This window comes from Ambystoma mexicanum, chromosome 2p (assembly GCF_040938575.1).
Source record: "Ambystoma mexicanum isolate Mex_15411 chromosome 2p, UKY_AmexF1_1, whole genome shotgun sequence".
Taxonomy (NCBI): Eukaryota; Metazoa; Chordata; class Amphibia; order Caudata; family Ambystomatidae; genus Ambystoma; species Ambystoma mexicanum.
The window spans coordinates 448,788,080-448,808,850 of record NC_090923.1 but is presented as its reverse complement, the minus strand read 5'-3'; the positions used below and the strand labels follow the sequence as shown (position 1 = coordinate 448,808,850).

The window sequence follows — 20,771 nt, the reverse complement described above, 5'->3', positions numbered from 1 at the left end:
GGCATCGGGAAACTAAAGAATCGACCCATAAAGTTTCACATTGACAACTCCATCTGCCCCGTAGCACAACACTATCGGGGGATCCCAGTTAACATCCAGAAGAAGGTGGAGGATGAATTACACAAACTGCTCGAGCAAGATATCATCGAGCCGGCCACTGGCCCCACCACCTGGGTGTCCCCTATAGTGCCAAGGCCGGAAAAGGTGTCAGAAGCCATTCGATTGTGCGTCGACATGAGACGCCCCAATCAAGCCATACGGAGAGAAAGACACCTGGCTCCCCACATTTCAGACATGATTCATCTTTTAAACGGGGCCAATGTGTTCTCCAAGTTAGACCTGCAGAAAGGATACTACCAACTGGTACTGAGCCCAGAAAGCCGGAACATCACCACCTTTGTCACGCATATGGGCCTCTTTCACTATAAAAGGCTGAGCTTCGGTGTGTCCTCGACCACCGAAATCTTTCAGGCCGAGGTGCTCAATGTCATCAAGCAAATCTCGAACTGCCTCAACTATAGCGATGACATCTTGGTCTTCGGCTCGGACGTCAATAAACATGATGAGGCTCTCATGAAAGTGTGCAAAGCTCTAGAGGCAGCAAATCTCACGCTCAACAAGGAAAAGTGCGAGTTCCAGAAGAGCACTTTGAAGTTCTTCAGTCACATATTTTCTGAGGCCGGCATGACCCCAGATCTGGACAAGGTCACTGCACTGTTTGACACCGCACCCCCAGCCAACGTCTCAGAGTTAAGGTTTTTTCTGGGTCTCGCCAGCTACTGCACCCGGTACATCCAGGACTTCGCCACAGTAAGTGAACCCCTAAGACTACTCACAAGACAGGATGCCACTTTCAGCCGGACGGAGGCGTGCCAAAGGGCTTTTGAGATCATCCGCGAAAGGGTCGCCAGAGCAGAGAACATATCATACTACAACCCAAACCACCAAACGGAACGGACGGTTGATGCAAGTTATGTCGGTCTGGGGGCCATTCTAGCTCAGGTGGAGCTGAGAGATCCCGCAAGAACACATGTCGTTGCATATGCCAGCAGGAGCCTCTCTGCCACTGAACAGGCATACTCACAGGCAGAGAAGGAAGGACTCGCTGTGGTGTGGGGCTGTGAACACTTTCACTTGTTCCTGTATGGCAAGCCATTCCGCGTCATCATGGACCATCAGGCCTTGCTGTTCCTATATGGGAACCCCCAAGCAAAAATGCCCCAGAGGAAAGCCTGCTGGGGGCTGCGGATGCAAGACTATGCACTCGAAATTGTGCATCGGCCAGGAAAAGGAGAGAATCCAGCAGACTTTCTGTCCAGAAGGCCTCGAGAGGGGTGCACGCCAGAACCATCGGTGGCAGACAGATACCTCTGATACCTCATTCACCAGACCACTCCAGAAGGGATCGATATCGGGACCATTGCCCAAGAGACGGAAAATGATCCAGCGTGTCAGATCATTTGTGAAGGCCTCGAATCGGGCATGTGGAGGAGAGTCAAACAGAAAGGGCGTGCAGCTGGGGACCAGGTACAAGGTGAAGTGGAATCACTAATCCAGGTGAAGGATGAATTAGCCCTGTCTGATGACCACCTCCTTCTAAAGGACTGCAGGCTGATGATCCCGCCATCCCTACGGGCAAAAGTCATCGAGATCGCCTATGAGAACCACCGAGGGATGGTGTCAACCAAATGCATGCTGCGCCAAAAGGTGTGGTTTCCAGGCATGGACTCCCTAGTGGAGGAAACCTTAAAATCTTGTCCCACGTGCAGCCTCATCACACCCAACCGGCATCCGGAACCCTTGAGGATGTCAGAGCTTCCACAAGGAATATGGGAGGCCATCGCCGCCGACTTCTTTGGGCCCGTGGAAGGAGGGAAATATGTGCTGGCAGTGATGGACGAGTACTCCCGCTACCCGGAAATACAAATCATATCCTCCACAGCCGCTCATCATGTGGTACTGGCACTGGATTGTATATTCTCTGCTTACCCCATCCCAAGGGTGCTCAAGACGGACAATGGTCCCCTATTCAATGGGCATCAGTTTGCACATTTTGCAAACTCTCTCGGCTTCCATCACAGGAAGATCACACCCCTATGGCCACAGGCGAATGGCATGATAGAACGCGTTATGGCTAATCTAAAGCGGGCCCTCCAAATTGCCAAGCTCACCGGGTAACCATTTTAGCAAGAGCTCAATCAGCTGATGCAGGATTACCGGGGCACTCCTCATAGCACCACGGGGAAAACGCCTGCTGAGGTCATGTTTGGGAGAGACATTCGGACCCGTATCCCGCAGGCCACTCTGCGAGGACCACCAGAGGACCGGGACCTGAGGGAACGAGATGGTGCCGCCAAGGAGCGCATGAAGGAGTATGCAGATCAACGGAGAGGGGCGAAAGAACCACAGATTGCAGTGGGTGACATTGTCACCGTGAAACAACCTCAGACTCACAAACACACTGCAGTCTTTCAAGGTGAGCCGTTATTAGACATGCAGAGGAAGGGCTCTATGATCACTGCCCATGGTGTGGAAGGGTCTGTCACCCGAAACTCTTCACACTTCAAGGGGATTCCCTCTCTGGGATCTCGCCGCCTGAGTGGCCGAGTGGTTTCTCCTCTTGACTATGAGCCCGATGATCCATATCTCGGGGACCAAGGAGAAACGGAAGAGTCGGACATCGAAGGCGTACCTGAGGTGGAGGTTAGTGGAAGCCCGCAAGGGTCTACAAGTGCCCGTCCTCAAAGGGCTCGGAACAAGCCCTGCCGATGGATTGAGGAAATGGGTTGATAAACCTCATCCCCTGCTCACCTGTTGTGAGGGACACGTTAATGTTTAAAAAGGGGGGGGTCACGTTGACGTTTCAGTGTTTGGCCAGGGGGGCGGGTGTTCCAGGAAGGAAGCACGTAAGGGAACAGGGAAGTGACAGAATGCGGGAGGCAGGACTAAGGGGCAGTTCGTTCATGATAAAGAATAAAGAAGACATATGCAGCATCGCTCCGTCTCTGGCTTTTCTTTGTGGTGCCACGCGCGTTGTTGGGGCCTCCCCTCACGCCATTACAATATGGAGCTTCATTGATTAAAGAAACCCCTGCTGAACGCATGAACATGTGCAGCTAGCCTCTGACACCAAACATCCTTTCCTGCCAACTCCCAGCCCTTTTCTCAATGCAGAAGAGGCAGTAGCATCCGGCTACCGCTGCACTTTCGAGTTTAAAATAGGGTTACAGTTTCCTCAAAAGCTTGCCTGTGTCAATCTTCTGGAGCACTGGTTTCAGCCACTGATGTCTGTGGCCAGCATTTTCCCTGCCTGGACATGCATTCTCCCTCTTTGGAATGCCACAAGCCAGACCACGAATGGAACCTGGGTGTTGCGTGCAACTCTCTTTCATACAGGTCACTACTGTTACCAGCTCATGAATTTGCTGCAAATTTCATATGACTCCCATTAATCGATTACACCAGATGTGTGAACTGCAAGAGGATAAGCATCTGTCTTTCTCTTGTTTCACTTTCCCAATGGTTCATCAGGAAGGAAGAGGCTCAGAGCACCCCACACCCCCCTTGTGCAAGTGGCTGCAGATTACAAGGACTGATGCCTGGGGATTTTATTCGCTAGATAGGGGGCTTCATCTGTACATCTAATCTGGGAGTCCCATCCCTGACACTGAAACAGAAGATACAGTCTATTGAATGAATTTGGGACATGGCACCTGCCAGCAGTTTTCAATGGAGGACATGATCTTGGACATTCACAGTGCATGTCTCTAGTTCATGCAGGATGAACAAGCCCTGGTCTTCCTGTTCCAATGGCTGTTCAGTCTTATGGTTTCTTGTGTACAGGTAGTTCCCGTTGTTGAGAGAAAAATACTTACATTTGGCAGCTTTTTGAAATCAGGAGGCTCAAGAGCAGTCTCCTCTTTTTAACGTTTGGACTTGGTGCATCTACCATGGAGTTTCCCCAATTGTGGCACATCTAACAGTGGAGCTCAATGCACATGCAAACATCCCCAGCAGGCATAGATACCCTGCCCACGAATAGTCCATCTCTGAGGCTGGTGGATCGGATCTTCAGCCTATTTGGAAATTTGTTTGCAGTCTGTTTGATTCATGGGAGAAGAGGAAATGTCCTCTTCTTCTGCGCCACAACTTGCTGGGCAATGAGTGGCTTGCACCATGGATGAGCAGAGCGTTTATGCGTTCCCTCCTTTGCTCTGCGTCCCATGCTTCTTTTCACAAAAGTGGTTCGCAAGGTGACCAGTGGCGAGCACTATATCATTTTCTGTTCGCTGTCCCTGGTCCACATTCTTTTAGACCACCACATCACAACCTCACCTACTTCATCCATACGATCATAGGAACTGCCTTCGAGTTCTGTAATGTATCCTCTATGTCATTTCTGTTCAGAATTACATCCTTGCTTCTAAAAAATAGAAATACACTGAAACCTGATCCTGATATCAACACAGTGGCCCAGCGAAGGTGTGGTTTCCTGATCTCATACGCTGTCGGTCACCCTCCTGAGCCTCTTCCTTCACACATGAACGTCTCCCTCAAAAGTTGGTCTAGTTGTGCACCCCTTCATTCAGTCTGCTTAGCGGCCTCTCCCTGAGGAGCTAATTTTCAGAATTCTGGGACACATAAAAGAGACCTTAGAGGACTTAAAGGCAGGTAGAAAGCAGTGTACTAGACTATACTACTGGAGTAGGATAACAAGTGCCACTGGTCCCTTGAGAATGGCCCCAAACTTCTGAAGAGTTCTTTAGGCAGGTGCTGTTCTTCATGGTGGACTTGGTGGTAGAAGGCAGAGAGATGGACTCCTGCTGTACATGTCTGCAATAGATGCATAGCTGATTTCTACTTTATTTTCTCTCAGTCTTATCCTATGTGAAGAGGCATTTTATTGGCTTCCTGAAACTTCACCCACATGTGCCTCCAACCCATCTGTTGTAAGACCGTAACATTTCATTTCTCTGATTCATAAACCTTTGAGCTTGTCAAGTCTCCAATTGGTTACACAGTGACTTTACATCAGTATACAGGGTCCATAACCTTCAGAAGAACAGTTTTCAGAGCTACAAGGTTGTACTTTGAGACACCTGAGGGTATCCTCACTCATACTCCCCCTGGATCCTCTGCTCAGGTGGCCAGGGAAAGGCCATCACTCGTGGATCCCGACCCTGGGGGTGGAGAAGCGAGGGAGGATCATCTTGGTGGAGGGTCCTTGGAGATTGGGAGTGGAGTATCTACAGGAGAGACATGCTATCCACTTTTCCTATTGAGGACCAGCCAACCCCCTCCCCCCCCACGGCTTTTTTTACTAGTGTAAGCCATCGCCCCTATTTTTACCCACATTTCATCCCTGACAGTACTGGGACGAGGAAGAGGCAACTAAGAGTAGTGAACACCAAACAACCATTTCACAACTCTAGTGCTGGAATATGCCTGCAGAGTACTATGAGGGTCAGGCATGTCCCTCTAATTATGGTCAGGCAAACACAATTGAGAGTGAACATCTGCAACCAGTCAAGTGGTTCCAGGTGTACAAATGGAGAGTCAGAAAGCAGTATGGAGAGCAACAGGGAGGCCTGTGTGGAGAAGACCTGTACCGTAAGGAGACAGCTGTGGTGGACCGGAGGAGCAGATCGAGGATGCCGGCTGACATCCTAGGCGTGGGAGCCTCCGTATTGGGGAAACAAGCAGCTAGAGCAGAAAGGATGCCCCGTACACATCCACCAAGAGGTAGTGGAGTTACTCGCATGTGCTCAAAAGCAAATGACATGCGAGCAGGGCTCGCAGAGTCTGGCCTGCCACCTGAGAAGCAGAAAAGAAGCAGCAGGAGCCTCTGAAGTGGAACGCCAGAACCGGTGAGTGATGGGGAGAGCCGAGGCGCTCCTAGCAGGCTGCACGTAAGTGAGCGAAATGCCGAATGTAATGAAAACATGAAATGTACTTAAATCCTGCACATTGAATACCAAACTATAAGAAAACTTGAAACGTACTTAAATCATGCCTATTAAATGCCCAACTATAAGAAAACCTGAAAACGAATGAAATCAGGTATATTGAATACCGAACTATAAATAAAAATTGAAATCACGGCAAACTATGCACATTGAGTACTGAACTGGGTAAAAACCTGAAATTCAGCACATTGCTTCCTGAATTTTATGAAACGTTATGAGCCAAGTAAATAACAAATAACAGCCAAAGCGAAAGTTCACATTTGAAAGCAACCCAAGGACGGAGCGCAAGTGTGAACGAGTACCACAAAGAAGTGGGGCCATGAAAAGCCAACCATAAAGTGAATGGTATGAACAAATATAGTGCAGCAAAGAAGACTGGCCAGAGGTGTGGGACACATTATAGCAGAGCCAAAAGGCTAACCAGGAGAAGCCAGAAGAATATAAAACTGCACCTTGCACCAAAAAGCAAATACAGAGAGACTAAGTGAATGTGACTCTGTACACAGGGGTAAGCACAGAAGAACCTGTGCGAACTGAAGAGCATAGGAATCCTAGTTGCCCGACCTGTGATGTATGGACCCTGCGGTCTGACAACGGCACCTAGACCAGTGTGTCCTAAACTTTTAAAACCAAGAACATTGCGAAACAAGCCAAGGAACAAGTGCCTGAGTTAACGTCTTAAGGAAGGGACGCTGAGACTTGAGGAACTACAAATATTGTGCTGAGAATGACGACTCAAGACCTGTTTCTTTTTAACTTTGTTGCCTGGAACTTGGGGAAGGGAACCCCTAGGATTGTGTGGACCTGTATTGCCTTGAACTGGAGAAAGGTAATCTTAAGGCTTTGGGGGAACTGTTTTAAACTTGGGAAAGGGGGGCTGAAGAAGAAGCTAAGAGCTGGAAGAAGCTCATAACTTTATGTTGAATATTAATTCTTGATTATTGACATCCCTACACATTGATTAGCCTTAGTTGTGAGGGCAAGGATAGGTTTTGGACACATACAGATTCCTAAATGGAACATTTGGACTCAGACTTACCTTAGTTTTGTTCAGGGAGGGAAATCCCACCTTAGCAAAGGGCAAGTCCGGCCTTCTACCATCCAGACATTTACTGTGTCTTACTTCATGATGCCTTCACAGTACTAATATTTTCTTCTGGCAATTTCACATCAACCCATAGATTAGGTATTGTAGCCAAGACTATGAGCCGAAAGGCCTCTGGATAACCTGGCTAAGCAGAGCTCCACAATGATATATGTCTAGATTAAAAGAGGTTAGGAAATCTCTGCACCTTCTTTCCCATATTGCGCTTCCTCCCTTGGAGTGAAGGGCACTAAGGCAACCACAGCTACTTGGTTGGTGCACTGTATCCAAGAAACCTACATGCTACGAAAGATCAAGCCTCTCAAGTGTGTCTATGCCCATCTGGTTAGGACTAATCCTTACTTGTTAGTTTATCAGCTACATGGAAAATGCAAGACAGCAAATGGGCTACTCCCAGGCATTCTGCAAGTACCTGTTTCTGAATTCAAACTCAAGAACTGATGGCCAGTTTGGCAAGTCTGTTCTTAAGAACATTTTTGCATAGTTGAATAAGTGAAAGTTAATCGCTGTAGTGACTTTTGTACTCCTAGTCCCAATAAAAGGTCTGACAGTTATGGGTGGAGGAAGCATTAGGGAGGTTCCATGCTGGCAGCACGGTCACTTACATTTGTGCCTCACACTTTATGTTTGGTTGGTGCCACTCCTGATGGTAATGCGGGGTCCTGTCTTCTTTTCAGGGACAATATCCCATAAGTATAGAGTGAAGGAGCCAAGAAAGAAATGTGCCAGTTTAAAAACAAACATGTGAGCTACAGCCTGCACGCAGCATCTAAAAAAACATGTGCAAGGAAATGTGCAATGTTTACAGCCCTTCTACAATCCAAATGTATGTCCTAAGTAACTGGCAAGGCCCGAGATAAACATTTCCAAGTACCAGAAATGATGCTTCAAATTTTATTAAATCTAAAACAGTCCAATATGAGAATAAAAGCGCAGCATTTTGATGGTCGTCAACAGATCGACTATGGGAGCAACTTTCTGACACTCTGCCCGTGAATTGTGGTGTTCCTCAGTGCTCTTCACTTTCACCCCTCTTATTAAATGTCTATATGAAACCTCTAATGAACATCATCAGGAAATTAAATCTAACTTTCCACTCTAATCCGACGATGCACACATTTTCTTGAAAGTCAGCATCTTTGAGGAATAATTTCAGAAAGTGGGTCAGTGTCTGTAAGAAGTTAGTCTTTTGTTGTCCCAAAACAGAATGCAGTTGAATGCCAATAAAACTGAAGTGGCTTTGATCGGACCCAAACACCTGGTAGCGGATGCTTCTAAATGTCCTCCGCCCCCTCTGTCGTATGGGCAGGAGTTTTAACTATACTCCTAAACTACAAAATCTTGGATGCATTGGGCAGGCAAGTCTTGTTAGTGAACCCCAAGTGGCAGCCAAGGTTCAGTCTGTTCTCCACTCTTTACGGCTTCTGCACAAAGTAATTTTCTTTATCCCCTCAGAGGATCATTCCACAGTAGTGGGAGCTCTTGTCAACTCGCGTCTGGACTATGGCAACAGCCTGCTCGCAGGCTCCTTGGGGAAACAACTGTTGAGGCTGCAGAGAGCACATAATGCTGCTGTTAGACTAATCTTTAAAGTCCCCAAATCAACCGCTATCTCCGCCTTACGCAGATCTCTTCATTGGCTGCTGGTCAAGGCAAGAATTGACTTTAAGTTCCTTTGCTTGGTCTTTAGAAGTCTACATGGTCTTGCACCATCCTATCTGTCAGCTAAACGTAACTAGTATCAACCAAGCCATTCACTTAGATCATCTGACAAAACTATTACTTGTCGTTCCCTCTTCCTGAAGCGTGTTGCGAGACGATCAGCGGTTTGAATTTCTTGGCCTTAAACTCTGTAATTCCCTGCCTTGGAAACTACGAAGTATGACAGAGTTATTACATTTTTCGCAAATCCTTAAAAGCATGTTTGTTAAATTAGTTTTGGAACATTTGCTCCTTCTATGCTACATTGGCAACCTCTCTTGTACCATTTGTGTCCAAATGCAGTTTATTCTGCCAGGGTTAGCATAATATAAATATTTCAATTCAAAGCATTTCACTTAAAAGGGAAAAACGGAATTGGGTTTTGCATTTTGTATATTTTCATTTATATGACTGAGAATCAATTTTTTTTAAAGAAATCAACAGAAATTTCAAAAATGGAAAGTCTTTGACAGGACTTTGAAGACAAAGAAAAAGTTATAATGTTGTTCTCTTTTAGGTGACAACTGCAACATGGTACAAAGGCGACATAAATATTACACTTTCTGAATCAAGCATCGTCTTGGAGCATAGAAACCAATTGGTATTCCTTCCCACCAACACTTAGCAACAGCAACATATCAACAGGTCTGAGGGGTTGACTTGCTTCCAGAGATGAAAATGACCCTGAGGCCTGGAGGCTAGACTGTAAAAAATGTGACACTTGCTTTTGTTTTCCTTTGTCTTGGTGAGCACCCACTTTCTGCCACTTTCTTGCATGTTCTGAATAAGCGGATCAGCTAAATGGATACTGTGCAGGTTTATAGCATGGTATAGTAGTAATAGTGTGATTTGGCAGTGTTCTGTGACATATAATAAGGACAGACAGGGCCCTAGATCCTTCAAACGCACTGACTGTCTGCTCCTCTTGGAGTATGGAGAAGCAGAGAGTCCTTCTCTCATCATGACATCAGGGTCCTATAAGTGGCAGATACAATGTCCAATATTAACCTTTGAATTTCGGCATTGAAAATCTTCCCTCTCAGATTGAGAGTGTTTAGGCTTACAATGTGGGCTTAGAGTTTCATCCATGATCTTTCCAGGCCCAGGCAAAGTCTACAGTTGTGATGTTGGGCGTATCGAATCAGCGTCTTAGTAGGACACAGGAGATATTCGGAACCATATATGATAGTCGTGGCAGAGCTATCATTTTGGCCGGCAGAGTAGCTCAGAGGCACTGCACCCGTCTTGAAAGCAAGACAATGCCAAGCAGCACCAGTTCAATACCCAGTCTCCTGTACTACGATATGAAGCATATAAAAACCCAATTCAATTTTTTTGTTTTGCTTTTGAAGAGCCTTATCTGACCCATAACTGAAAAATACTTTTCTACCAAAAGTTCAATTTCTTTCTTATGCTTTCAAGCAAGATCTCTGGAATTACATCATGTATTTAACTCTGTGCCTAGGTCGCTGAAACCTTCTGGGCCCCAGAGGGAGAGATGGGTCCTAGCCTTCGCTAACGCATGAGTCTGTGGAAATATCCTTGATTTGGTCTAATGCATTTTTCTTACCGGTACCTCTAGTATGATGCATGTAAATGAAATAAATAAAGTAGCTAGGATCAATGGGCATACAGGGCAGCTCCAACTGGTTCTCTGGACGAATGTGAATGGGGCAACAGAGGAATTGGTATGTGCATAGCCCAGTACCACTACATAGAACATTTTGACCAGTGGTAAGGTATTAGGGACTACATCGAATATTGTATAGGACCCTACCCATACCCACAGAAACAAATGCATTTTCTGCATAGAAGTTAGAGATGGCTGTAGTCTCAGTGTTTATAGGTATTGCATGAAGTGGCTAAGGATAAGGGAGACTGTTCCCACTGATACAGAGCCCATAGGAACCTCTTTTATGGGGAAAATCAACGGAACATTTGAGATTTTATGTATGACTAGCAGGTGTACCTGTGCTTCACACTGTGATTCCTACTTCAGTCCTAGTTTGAAGATTATTTAACAAACTGAACCAGTGCTTCTTTGTAGACAATATTGCTAGCCTTTCCTGTATGAGCTAGTGTGAACAAATTGTCTCTGTTTCCAACTCTGGAGAAAACCACATAAAGCTGACCATGAGAAAAGCATGAATCCCCTAAATCGGTTCCAGCTACTTGGAGTTGGAGCGTTGAGATTGCGCAGCAACATTATTGGTGTCCCAATCTACAGCCGAGTCAGCAGTGACCTCAACGTAAGTGCTGTATGTGTAAGGCTGAAGCATTTACGTTTGAAGTGCTGTACACGTACGTGTAAGGCTGAAGCATGGAAGCTTCATACTGTTGAGATGGCATATATTCATCAACCTCCATGGGAATGAAGTTTCTGTGATTATCATGAGAGATTTGCAACGGTGTGACGGACAACGTCATGGCGGACACTACTGCAGAGACATGCACCATTTCCTGTCACCTGCATCACTACAAAAGCACTGTATTGTATCACCCGTCTGACTAAAAAAGTGAGTGCCGCTAATGTCAGCTAGAATGCTGATCGTGTGGAAAGTTTAGGAACAATGAACCGCTGAAGTTCTCATGAACTGTTGAACTTTAAGAAGAACAATGAACGTAGAACGAAGGCAGAACTACGGCGCAAAGAGCCATATGGCAGGGGAAAGCATTCCAGGCTGCTTTAAAAAATTCAGAAGAAGGTATGTTTTATACTTTTTACATTGTCTACACCATGGGACTTACCCACATGACAACCATCAGGTTTGTAGCATGTTGGGAAGTATGCTGAACATTTTGAAACAGACACCCACGCATATCCAAGCATTGCAGACCACACAAATTAGCAACATGTATATTTCATACTTTTTTACATCGTCTACACCATGGTTCTTACCCACATGCCAAATTTAAGGTTTGTAGCATGTTGGGAGGTATGCTGAACATTTTGAACAGACCCACACACTCAAATCCACAAATTTCCCTTTTATGTATTGTGAGAAACCAGATCGTGTTTCACCCACTAATCCCTGGGGATCTGTCATCCAAGTGGCCAGGACATGGCCATCGCTTCTGGATCCAGTTCCTGGGGGTGGACCAGTGCAGGAGGTTCACCTGGGTGAAGGGTCTTCGGGGAATGGGACACCAGATGTGAGAAGCGGTATCCGATTCCCTATAACACCTTTACCCCCATACTACCAGGTAGGATATTTAGGAACTCTACCTCCTCCCCTTTTACAACACGAACACTTTCACACGGACAGCCCGCTGTGGGAGAAAACAGACTAACACCCGAGCAGTATACCTGACGTGTCCCAATACAGTGGTCAGGTGGGGTCAGGCAATTAGTGACCATCACACACACCTGACTTGCATTAAGCTTCCCACACGGATAAAGGATGGAGCACGAGAGTACACTTTGAGCGAGGCAAAGCACACGAGGAAGCAGCAGTTTTGAAACGGCAGCTGAATGAGAGAAGAAAGACTGCAAAACAGAAAAAAAATCACAAAGAGGGAAGTTCCCTTGACCTTTTCAACAAGGAACTGTTACTTTCCAGAACCCTAGAGAATAGAAAGCATAAGACCAAGAAACCAGGCTGAAGAATCCTGCATTGTGTATTGGAGATACACAGGGCGCTCCCATATCAATAATCAAGTCGGTGAGAATCAGCAGGCGCTGTTGTACCGTCCTTTGCTGCAAGAACAAAGCAGGGTCTATGAAATCATCACAGCCGGTGAGTTGGAGAGACCGATACAAGCCCGATCTGTGTTAAAGCCAAGGTTACAAGCAGCAACATTGTATGGCGGGTGCTGGAACGAACATTGTTAAAACACATGTGATAAGAGACGCAAGTAAAGTTGAACTGCTAATGAGTGATTGAACTTTAAAGCAAGATACAATACCTTTGACAGAGTGGTCTGGCACCACGTGGGTGCTCAATCAAAGGTATCTGTAAGGTATCCAGCTGAGAAGTAAAGAAAGTTTGGAAAAGTAGATAAATCTGGTCTGAGCCCGGCAGAGGGAGACCAAATGAAGGTTTTGTGTTAAAGTGGGTCTGAGCCCGGGGGATGGGGACCCGAGGTGAACAGTAAATCACCCAAGAAGGTTTTGTGTTAAAGTGGATCTGAGCCTGGCAGAGGTGGACCCGGGGTGAACAGAAATTCACCTGAGAAGTTGTATATGTGAAATCCTAAGAAGAAAGGAACTTTAATGTTGGTCGAGTTGCATCAGGCCGTCTGAAATATGAGACTTTGAATGCCAAAGAGACTTTGGCACAGAAGGCCCTGATGTTGAGGTTTTGAACTGCATGCATCCTCATGTTAGGTAAGCCAGAGAGTGTGCTAAACTCAAGTGTACCACCTTGTCCCGTGGTGAAAACATGAGAAGGGAAGGCAACGGCTTGAATATCGTGACACATTATTTTTTTAACACTCTATTTCTTTTGCATAACATTGTTTCCCACACTATTTTTTATTTAGAAGTAAGGATTGGCAATAGGTTCATTAGTATAGGCCCTTTTATTTTGACAGACTCGATTAGAACTGCGTTATTACTATTTGATGGTCGTAGCTTGCTCCCATCTTTAGATTTAGGATTAGATAGGCGTTTTTCAGACCCAATTGTAGTTCAATAAACGCCCTTGAACTGTGATCACTTGTATCTGTCTTACTATTTGATACCATGCCTTCCTTACAATATATAGAGATGTAACGCTATAACATTCACATCTTCAGTCATAAAGGAGATGTTTCAGTAGGGTCCATGTTCCAGGGTTCCTTCTTAAGGTGTGTGTTAAAACACCAGATAAATTAATAGAATGATGTGAAACCACTCTTTGCATGTGTTGTGCAGGAGACCACCGGTAGACGTGAGTCTAGAGTGGATCACTGAGTCTCATAGAACTCAGCTCCAAGCTACACCTTTGAAAGAACCTCCATGTGCTTAGTGACTCTGTAACCTGCATCATCCTTGGCCATTGGCTATTCGCTAGAGTTCAGGCCGCTGGTCAGTCATCACCTCCATTAAATTACAATGGCGTAGTATTGCATCTTTAGGTTATGGTTTCCGTGGGTCCAGTCTTATATGGTGCCTTCTCGAAAGAAACGAAGTAGGCATTTCTATTACCACGTGATGTGACAATGCCACATTCCGGGTTCTGTATGCCTTTTATGAAAGTGCTGCCTATTTGTGTTTGAAATAGCCCGGTCATGTTTGTCAATCCTCTGATTATTAATAACAATGAACATTATTGTCACTCTAGTTCAGTGGTATTCGAAGTTTTTTATGGTGAACCCTACCTTTAGTAAAATAAAATGCCTTGCCGAAACCCCCTTGAGTAAAAATAGTGTTGCCAGATGCCATATCTGCTTATATTTTCTATTGAAAGCAGTCACCGTCCCCACTTTTAGAAGAGCCTACCCCCCACCCTCAAGTTTGGACAGCCCCACAGTTTGAGGACCACTGCTCTAGCAGTGTTCAGCAAGCATGATTCATTCATATTCTTATAACAGATCTGTTCTCTGACAAGTGTCATCAGCATTATCCTGAGCCTGCCTGCCCCTGTTTAAAATTGTGGAATGTCACTTAAAGGTCATTTAGTTTACCAGACAATTAATGATTTCCAAAACCTATAGTAATTGGATGTAAACACTGTGCTCACTTGGCTTTTAAATGCTTTCCATTATATCAATCTTGTAAAGGTTACATTTTCATTAATATTCAAATATTCTTTTATTACTTGCTGCATCAATTTTCTGTACGCGCGTTGGAGTAGCGTAGATGAGCTGAATCTCCAGCTCACCCCTCCTGGCCCTGTGGGGTGGGGCAAGAGCAGGCATGGATTTTAATGAAAAACGTACAGAAAGTGGGCGGGTATCGGATGTTACAAGTATTTTGCACCATTCTCCTGGCACAAGAGTGTACGAAATGGGATGAACTGGTCAAATCAGGGGTGACTATAATAAGTAATAAACAGTATTGGGGCAGGGTTAATGACTACGTTTTAGGGTGGACATGGCTTGGAGCTGCCTGCCAGACTGTTACCAACCACGTCTGCACCCCCAAAATAGCCATTAATACTATTCTCAGGGTGCTCCGCTAATGCCCAAAGAGTAAAACGCGAGCTTGCGGCAGACCGCATGCATATGGAGTTGACTCTTGTCATGAAGGGCCACCGGACCGGCTATTTAAAGAATACCAACTGAAACTTAGTAAGCAGCTTCCAATATAAATAACGGGTTCTATGTTCTTTCATCGCCATGTTTTTTTTCCATGAGTTTTTTACCGAAATATTTTCAACAAAACATTTGTTATGAGTTTTTTCATTGAAAATGTTTCAATAAAAAACTCATTGGAAAAGAAAACTGGTGATGAAACAACATCATACTCAAATAACGTGTTAGAAGCTACAACAGGAATCCAGTGGGAATGTTCTCCTTAGCAAGTCAATGGATGACCAAAGTGTCACAGGCCAGCAACTGGAGTAAGCAGTAAAAAACATGTGTACAGTGTAACAGATCAATAGGAATTTTCAATCCTAGGGAGCATTATTTTGATACTTTAGTTAACAATATATCATGCTTCATTCAATCTTTCCTAAATGTAGTATCACAATAATGCAGTGTGTGTCGATGTGGGGTTTTGAGGGGCAGGAATGATCGCACAGACCCATGGAGCGCCTCCCTCACCAGTCTGCAGAATGTGGCAAGCACTGTGCTGCTGCTCATCTCTCTGCCGGTGGCACACGAAGGATGTAAATGCAGATCTATTGGCAAATCTCGCATGCACAAGAAAACATTTTTCAGGCCAAGATAAACAGGTTCTAGAGAAATGTTTATTCATAACACATTGCACACTGGCGTTTCGATTAATTATTTCAACTTTCATCTCGACCTTGCAGGACCGAACTGTTATTTGAATAAACAGATCATATGTATTTATTTTGGAATGCAACGTGTTTTTTTATAGCTCATGACGCAGTAAGAGTAATAACCCCATCAGGAGCCATGAAATCCAGCACCAAGACTTATTTACAAAAGACCAATCAGGAGCAAAACACTGGACAGCGAAGAAGTATATGTTTCTACCCGAAAAGCCACATTTTCAAATTATCAAGAGCATTCAAGTGAGAATTATGGACTTGTCTGAACAATACAGTGAAAAACATTGCACACAACACAGTTTCCCTCCAGGAGATTCCATTACATACATCCATTACATACCACTTTATTTAAAAAAAAACAAAATGTATTGCCAAATGCAGTAGAAAGGAGAGAAATTGGGTGTAGAATTGTTCTGTCTCCTGCTAAAATGGCATCCCTCGCAGTGCTAGTCTGGGCCACTACCTTCCTTATAGAGATGGGCCTCATTACAAGTTAGCCAGTCCGGATTTAACGGTGCCGGTAAAACCATACCGGCACCGTTTTCCAGACCGGCTAAATATAAGTCTACGGCCAGGTGACATTACACCCACCAGGTCTGACCTGGCGGGCATAACACCACCGGCCACAGACGGACGTGGAAACACCTGCACTATTACCGCATGGTGCCAGTGTTTCCATGGCCCCCATTCCCATGGAGTCCTATGGTTTCTCCACAGGAATGGGGAGTAACAGAATGCCGGCCCTGGAATTACCAGACAACCGGGGCTGTAATGCCCCGGAGCCGGTAAAACCCTACGGGTCTGGCGGCAGCCTGCCAGTTTTACTGGCACGGCTACCGCTGGACTCGTAATGAGGGCCAATATGTCTTTTTTAATCCGAAGAAAACAAAGCATACTTCCAGATTCCATACATGCTATAGTAACAATGCACAAGCATACAATAACATTGTAGCACGGGGCTACAGAAGAAATACAATCTTTTGATGCCCAGTGATACAAAAGATGAGAAATATTTACACAAATGAGCCGATTTCTAAGTCTAGGGGCCTCATTACGACCCTGGCGGAACGGGTTAAAGGGCGCTGTAAAAGGCTGCGGCGCCGTTTAAACCCGTTCTGCCACATTACGAGGTCCCCTCGCAGGGCACGTTAAGCACGCCTGGGAAAACTAGGCGTGCATACCGGGTCCCACGAGGGGAAGAGGGAGCAAACAACGGGCCATCTCGTAATGGCCCCTTGTTTACTCCCTCTCCCATTCCCATTCAGCCCTATGGGGGCTGAAATGGGAATGGGGATGAACCGTGTCCGTGTCCTCGAGTGAGGAATTACCGGGCCATCCGACCTTGGAATGGTCCGGTAAGTCCTCATTCCGAGGACACGGACACGGATGCGGTTTTGCCGGCAGCCATGCCGCCAACAGCGGCATGGCTACCGGCATACCTCGTAACAAGGCCCTAAATCCTAGTCTAAGGGCCTAATTCACAGAAGTGTTTTATCATGGCAAAATCCCATTGGAAAACGCTCTGTGAATCAGGGCCTAAGTGTCCAGTCCTCTGTCTGAGGAGGAAACTGAGCCAGGGAAGGCTCAGAGGTTAGGGAGCGAGGAAGATGACATGACAAAACAAGAGTAGGGTTGAGGTAGAAAGGTGGCATGTTTTATGATAACTCGGGTTCATGTAGATCCAGGCACAGTTTGATCAGGATTGCAGAAAATTAAAAAGGTATATTCTGTGTGAAAGTATGGAATGGGCCTGGATACAAAAAGCAGTTCTCAAAGAGCAATCGGTAATTAATACCAAGTAGTGTTTAACTGTTTGATTCATTCGGGATTTGCTCATTCTGCCCTTGAAGTTTGATGTCTTTTTGTCTGGTTTAATCTTAATTTTCCCAAATGTGGGCCAGTCAAGAGTAAACTGAGTGCATGGTGAATGTCGGCAGATCACAAAAAGGAACTTGAATGGCAGGTCCAATCTGGATGACAAAGATTCCAGTGCATGGTGACAGCTTGGAATGATTTAGTATGAGGCATTCTGATGATATATTTGGGCCATAAATCAAGTGAATCATTTGACTTTCTAGTAATTTAATAAAGCATGGGAATCAAGGAGCCAGTATCCCTGGGTGAGGCTGTTTTCAATCAAATTCTCTATGGAAGTGATCATTTTTCCATTCATAGTGCACTGATCCCAAGCCAGCGAGTACATTTACTTGCAGGACAACTTTAATAGCCGAGTTGGTTAGATAGTCAGGGGTAATAACTCCTATGCTTATTATGAATACGAAGGCCATTGTAAGACTGCACATACTAGCTAGTGAATAATGGATGAGGTGCATGGTTTTGTTCCTCAATGCTTATTATATGTTTTTCTTACTTTGTAGGACAAACAAGGAATACCCTGGTGGCTTGGCATAAGCTATAAAGGAATTGGGCAGTATGATCTACAGGACAAGGTGAAGCCTCGAAAGGTAAGTGTTGTGGATTAGGAACGTACTGAGGCTCCAAGGATGATTTAAGAATGTGTATCATGTCACATGTCTTGGGTAATGCTCCCGACCATATGAAACTTCCTCTTCTCTGAATAAGGGCTGGCCCCGTTACTTGAATCTTCTTTACTACATTACGGTCTCTGTTAATTCAATTACATTCCAGTTTTTGTGTCTTGGCAATACTATTCAGTAATATTGTGACATGATTTACGTGCTTGTGTTAAATGTGGATCTTTTTTTCACTTTCAAACTTTGTAAAGATTATATGTCAACGTTCTTCAAAGTACCAGTTGACTGTTTCCTTTTATTTTAGGGCTGATAATGAGGAAATCGATTTTGTTTTTCATGTGGTCAAGGGCCCTCTGTTAACAGATCTGGTCCTCCTCTGCATCCCAGATCTGTCTTTGCCGGCTTCCTCTGATCTCCGGCCTGTGCTGCTGACCCTGTACTTTGGTATTATTTGTCCGGGTTAGAGGTTTTGAACTGGGAGATTACGATCTGTTAGGATGTAGTTTATCTGTAGTATCCTATAACAATGTGTGTTATTCTGGGCTCATATGTGGTGATTGTGTATATTGGTTTTTCCTTTACGGACAGCAAATTCAAGTTATGCGTTTCTATGATTCCCTCCCGTGTTTTGGCAATTGTGTGGTGTTGCCTATGTTGAGCGTTTACAGCTATTCAGATAAGGGTGCCTTTTAGCTTAGTTTGTGGTACATGGAATTGAAAGGTTTTTGTTGATTTCTCTTTCATGTACCAATACGTTTATGGTCTGTTTTTCCATGTTAAGCAGTTGTCGGTAACATCCTAATTCTGCTAGAGAAGCATTGCTGATGACATCACATAGACCTTCTAAGTTTTTTCAGAACAGCACGTGCATGTATTCTGTAGGGCTAATAACCAACTTTGTATCACCGAGGGCCCTACATTTCACTGCCTTGTCAGAGCTTTTTACTTGATCTTCTAGGACTATGTACCTGACTTCTCCTCTGTTAACTTCCCCTCCTTCTCATAAAAGTGCATGCATTTTCAAATACACGTTAATGATTACTTAATGCTTGTACATATATTGAACCAGACATAAATATTATTATTTGCTGGGACTCTACAATCATTCTAGAGTGGGATACCAGTTCTTAATAGGTGCCATGGCTACTCTTACCATTTTGAGCCAGGCAATACGATAATATATTTCTTCTACAGACTTGGACGTATAGAGTATTTCCCCAGTGGAAAAACACTGGGCTTTGGGAGTGCCTACTATTTCTTACTGCAGTAATTGGTCAAGCTTATTCTTCCACTTGCCAATCTGCCTAGAAGTATACATTTCATAATGGAGTCTTAATATTGGGAAGATTGTAGATTACGTAAAGAATAGGTAAGCCAACTATTACATTGTCATTGTATAGGAGCAGTGCCTGGGAAGGAAATTCTCGGCAAGGCCAGGGGTGTGCAGTTGACAGTGCCATGCAGTCACTCCTATTCCGGTCTCTTGAGTGCTCAAATCCTTTAATTGGTCATTGTTCTGCAAATGGATATAGATTTTGCACTTCTTATATTACAGATCCATTCAATTTATCACTACAATAGTAAATCCTTAACATTGTGTTCATGGCTCCTGCACACAAGGGTTTTGGGTGAAAATATTTGTGTGCAACAAATTGAGGTGGAGGAGAATAAGAAGATTAGTGTCAACATTTAAGTACCATAGCCAGGCTGTAAACCATCCTAGAAGGAGCTGTGGGATGTATTTACCCATGCATCCGAGCCCTACCTCAAAACTGTGCAGTACTGACATGGAAAACATCATGATGGCCAGAGCTTCCCAGAAACTGCACAGGGAAATGCATGAAGAATAGGCTGCCACTCATTTTTGCCGATGTTATGGGCACAGAAGGACACTGCCTAAACCACCAGTGGACTACCCACACAGTAGTCTTAAACCATTGGGAGTGGCAATGCTGATTGCCAAAAGCAAACCCATAACTGTTGGCAATTCATTTTCTTCAATCCCAAAAATGGGTGCAGTACCAGTACTCACCACTATCAGAAAGCTGGCATTTTAAAACCACCAGATTTTACTTTTTTGTAGAAAACTGAATAAATGAACCCAAAACAGGCCAAAGAAAGACTTACTGAGAGGTGGATACAATGTAAAGTTATATTCTGAAGTGACTTGAAGGTTTATAACAAGACTGGCTGAGCTGTGGATTTCAGCAATTTAAGTAAATTTGGACTGAAAGACACTAAAAAATCTAAATGTTTAAATTGACTGAGTGACCTACTTTTGTGTGTCACATAGGTTTCAATTGTTTAAATGTCATAGTTTTAAACTTAGAATCAGCATTCTAGCTGCATATGTAAAAATGTTTAGTTTTATTTGAATGCAGAAAACTGGGGAACAGAAATGACATGTAGCTAAAAACTGGCTTAAGGAACTGAATTCTGCCTGGCAACTACCCCCATCAGGAGTGAAACTTGAGTCACAGCTGTGTTCCCAGGCCTATCTGCCTTTTGCTGGCCACACTAAGGATATGCCATCTCTCTGATAATTGAATTAAGGGGAGCCCCCACAGAATACAGGAGCTCTGAACAAAGCCCTGTCCTGACTCAGGCAAATGTTTTATTG

The 20,771-nt window shown here is 44.7% G+C and overlaps 1 protein-coding gene across 3 annotated transcripts in view; it reads left to right on the top strand.

Moving 5' to 3' along the window:
• Positions 1–20,771, top strand: part of FRMD4B (FERM domain containing 4B) — a 1,720,334-nt gene that overhangs the window by 1,557,837 nt on the left and 141,726 nt on the right. For all 3 annotated transcript variants that reach the window (XM_069643814.1, XM_069643813.1, XM_069643812.1), the window contains one exon: positions 18,035–18,121. In XM_069643814.1, the coding sequence (XP_069499915.1) occupies positions 18,035–18,121 (87 nt within the window). The remainder of the gene's footprint in view (positions 1–18,034; positions 18,122–20,771) is intronic.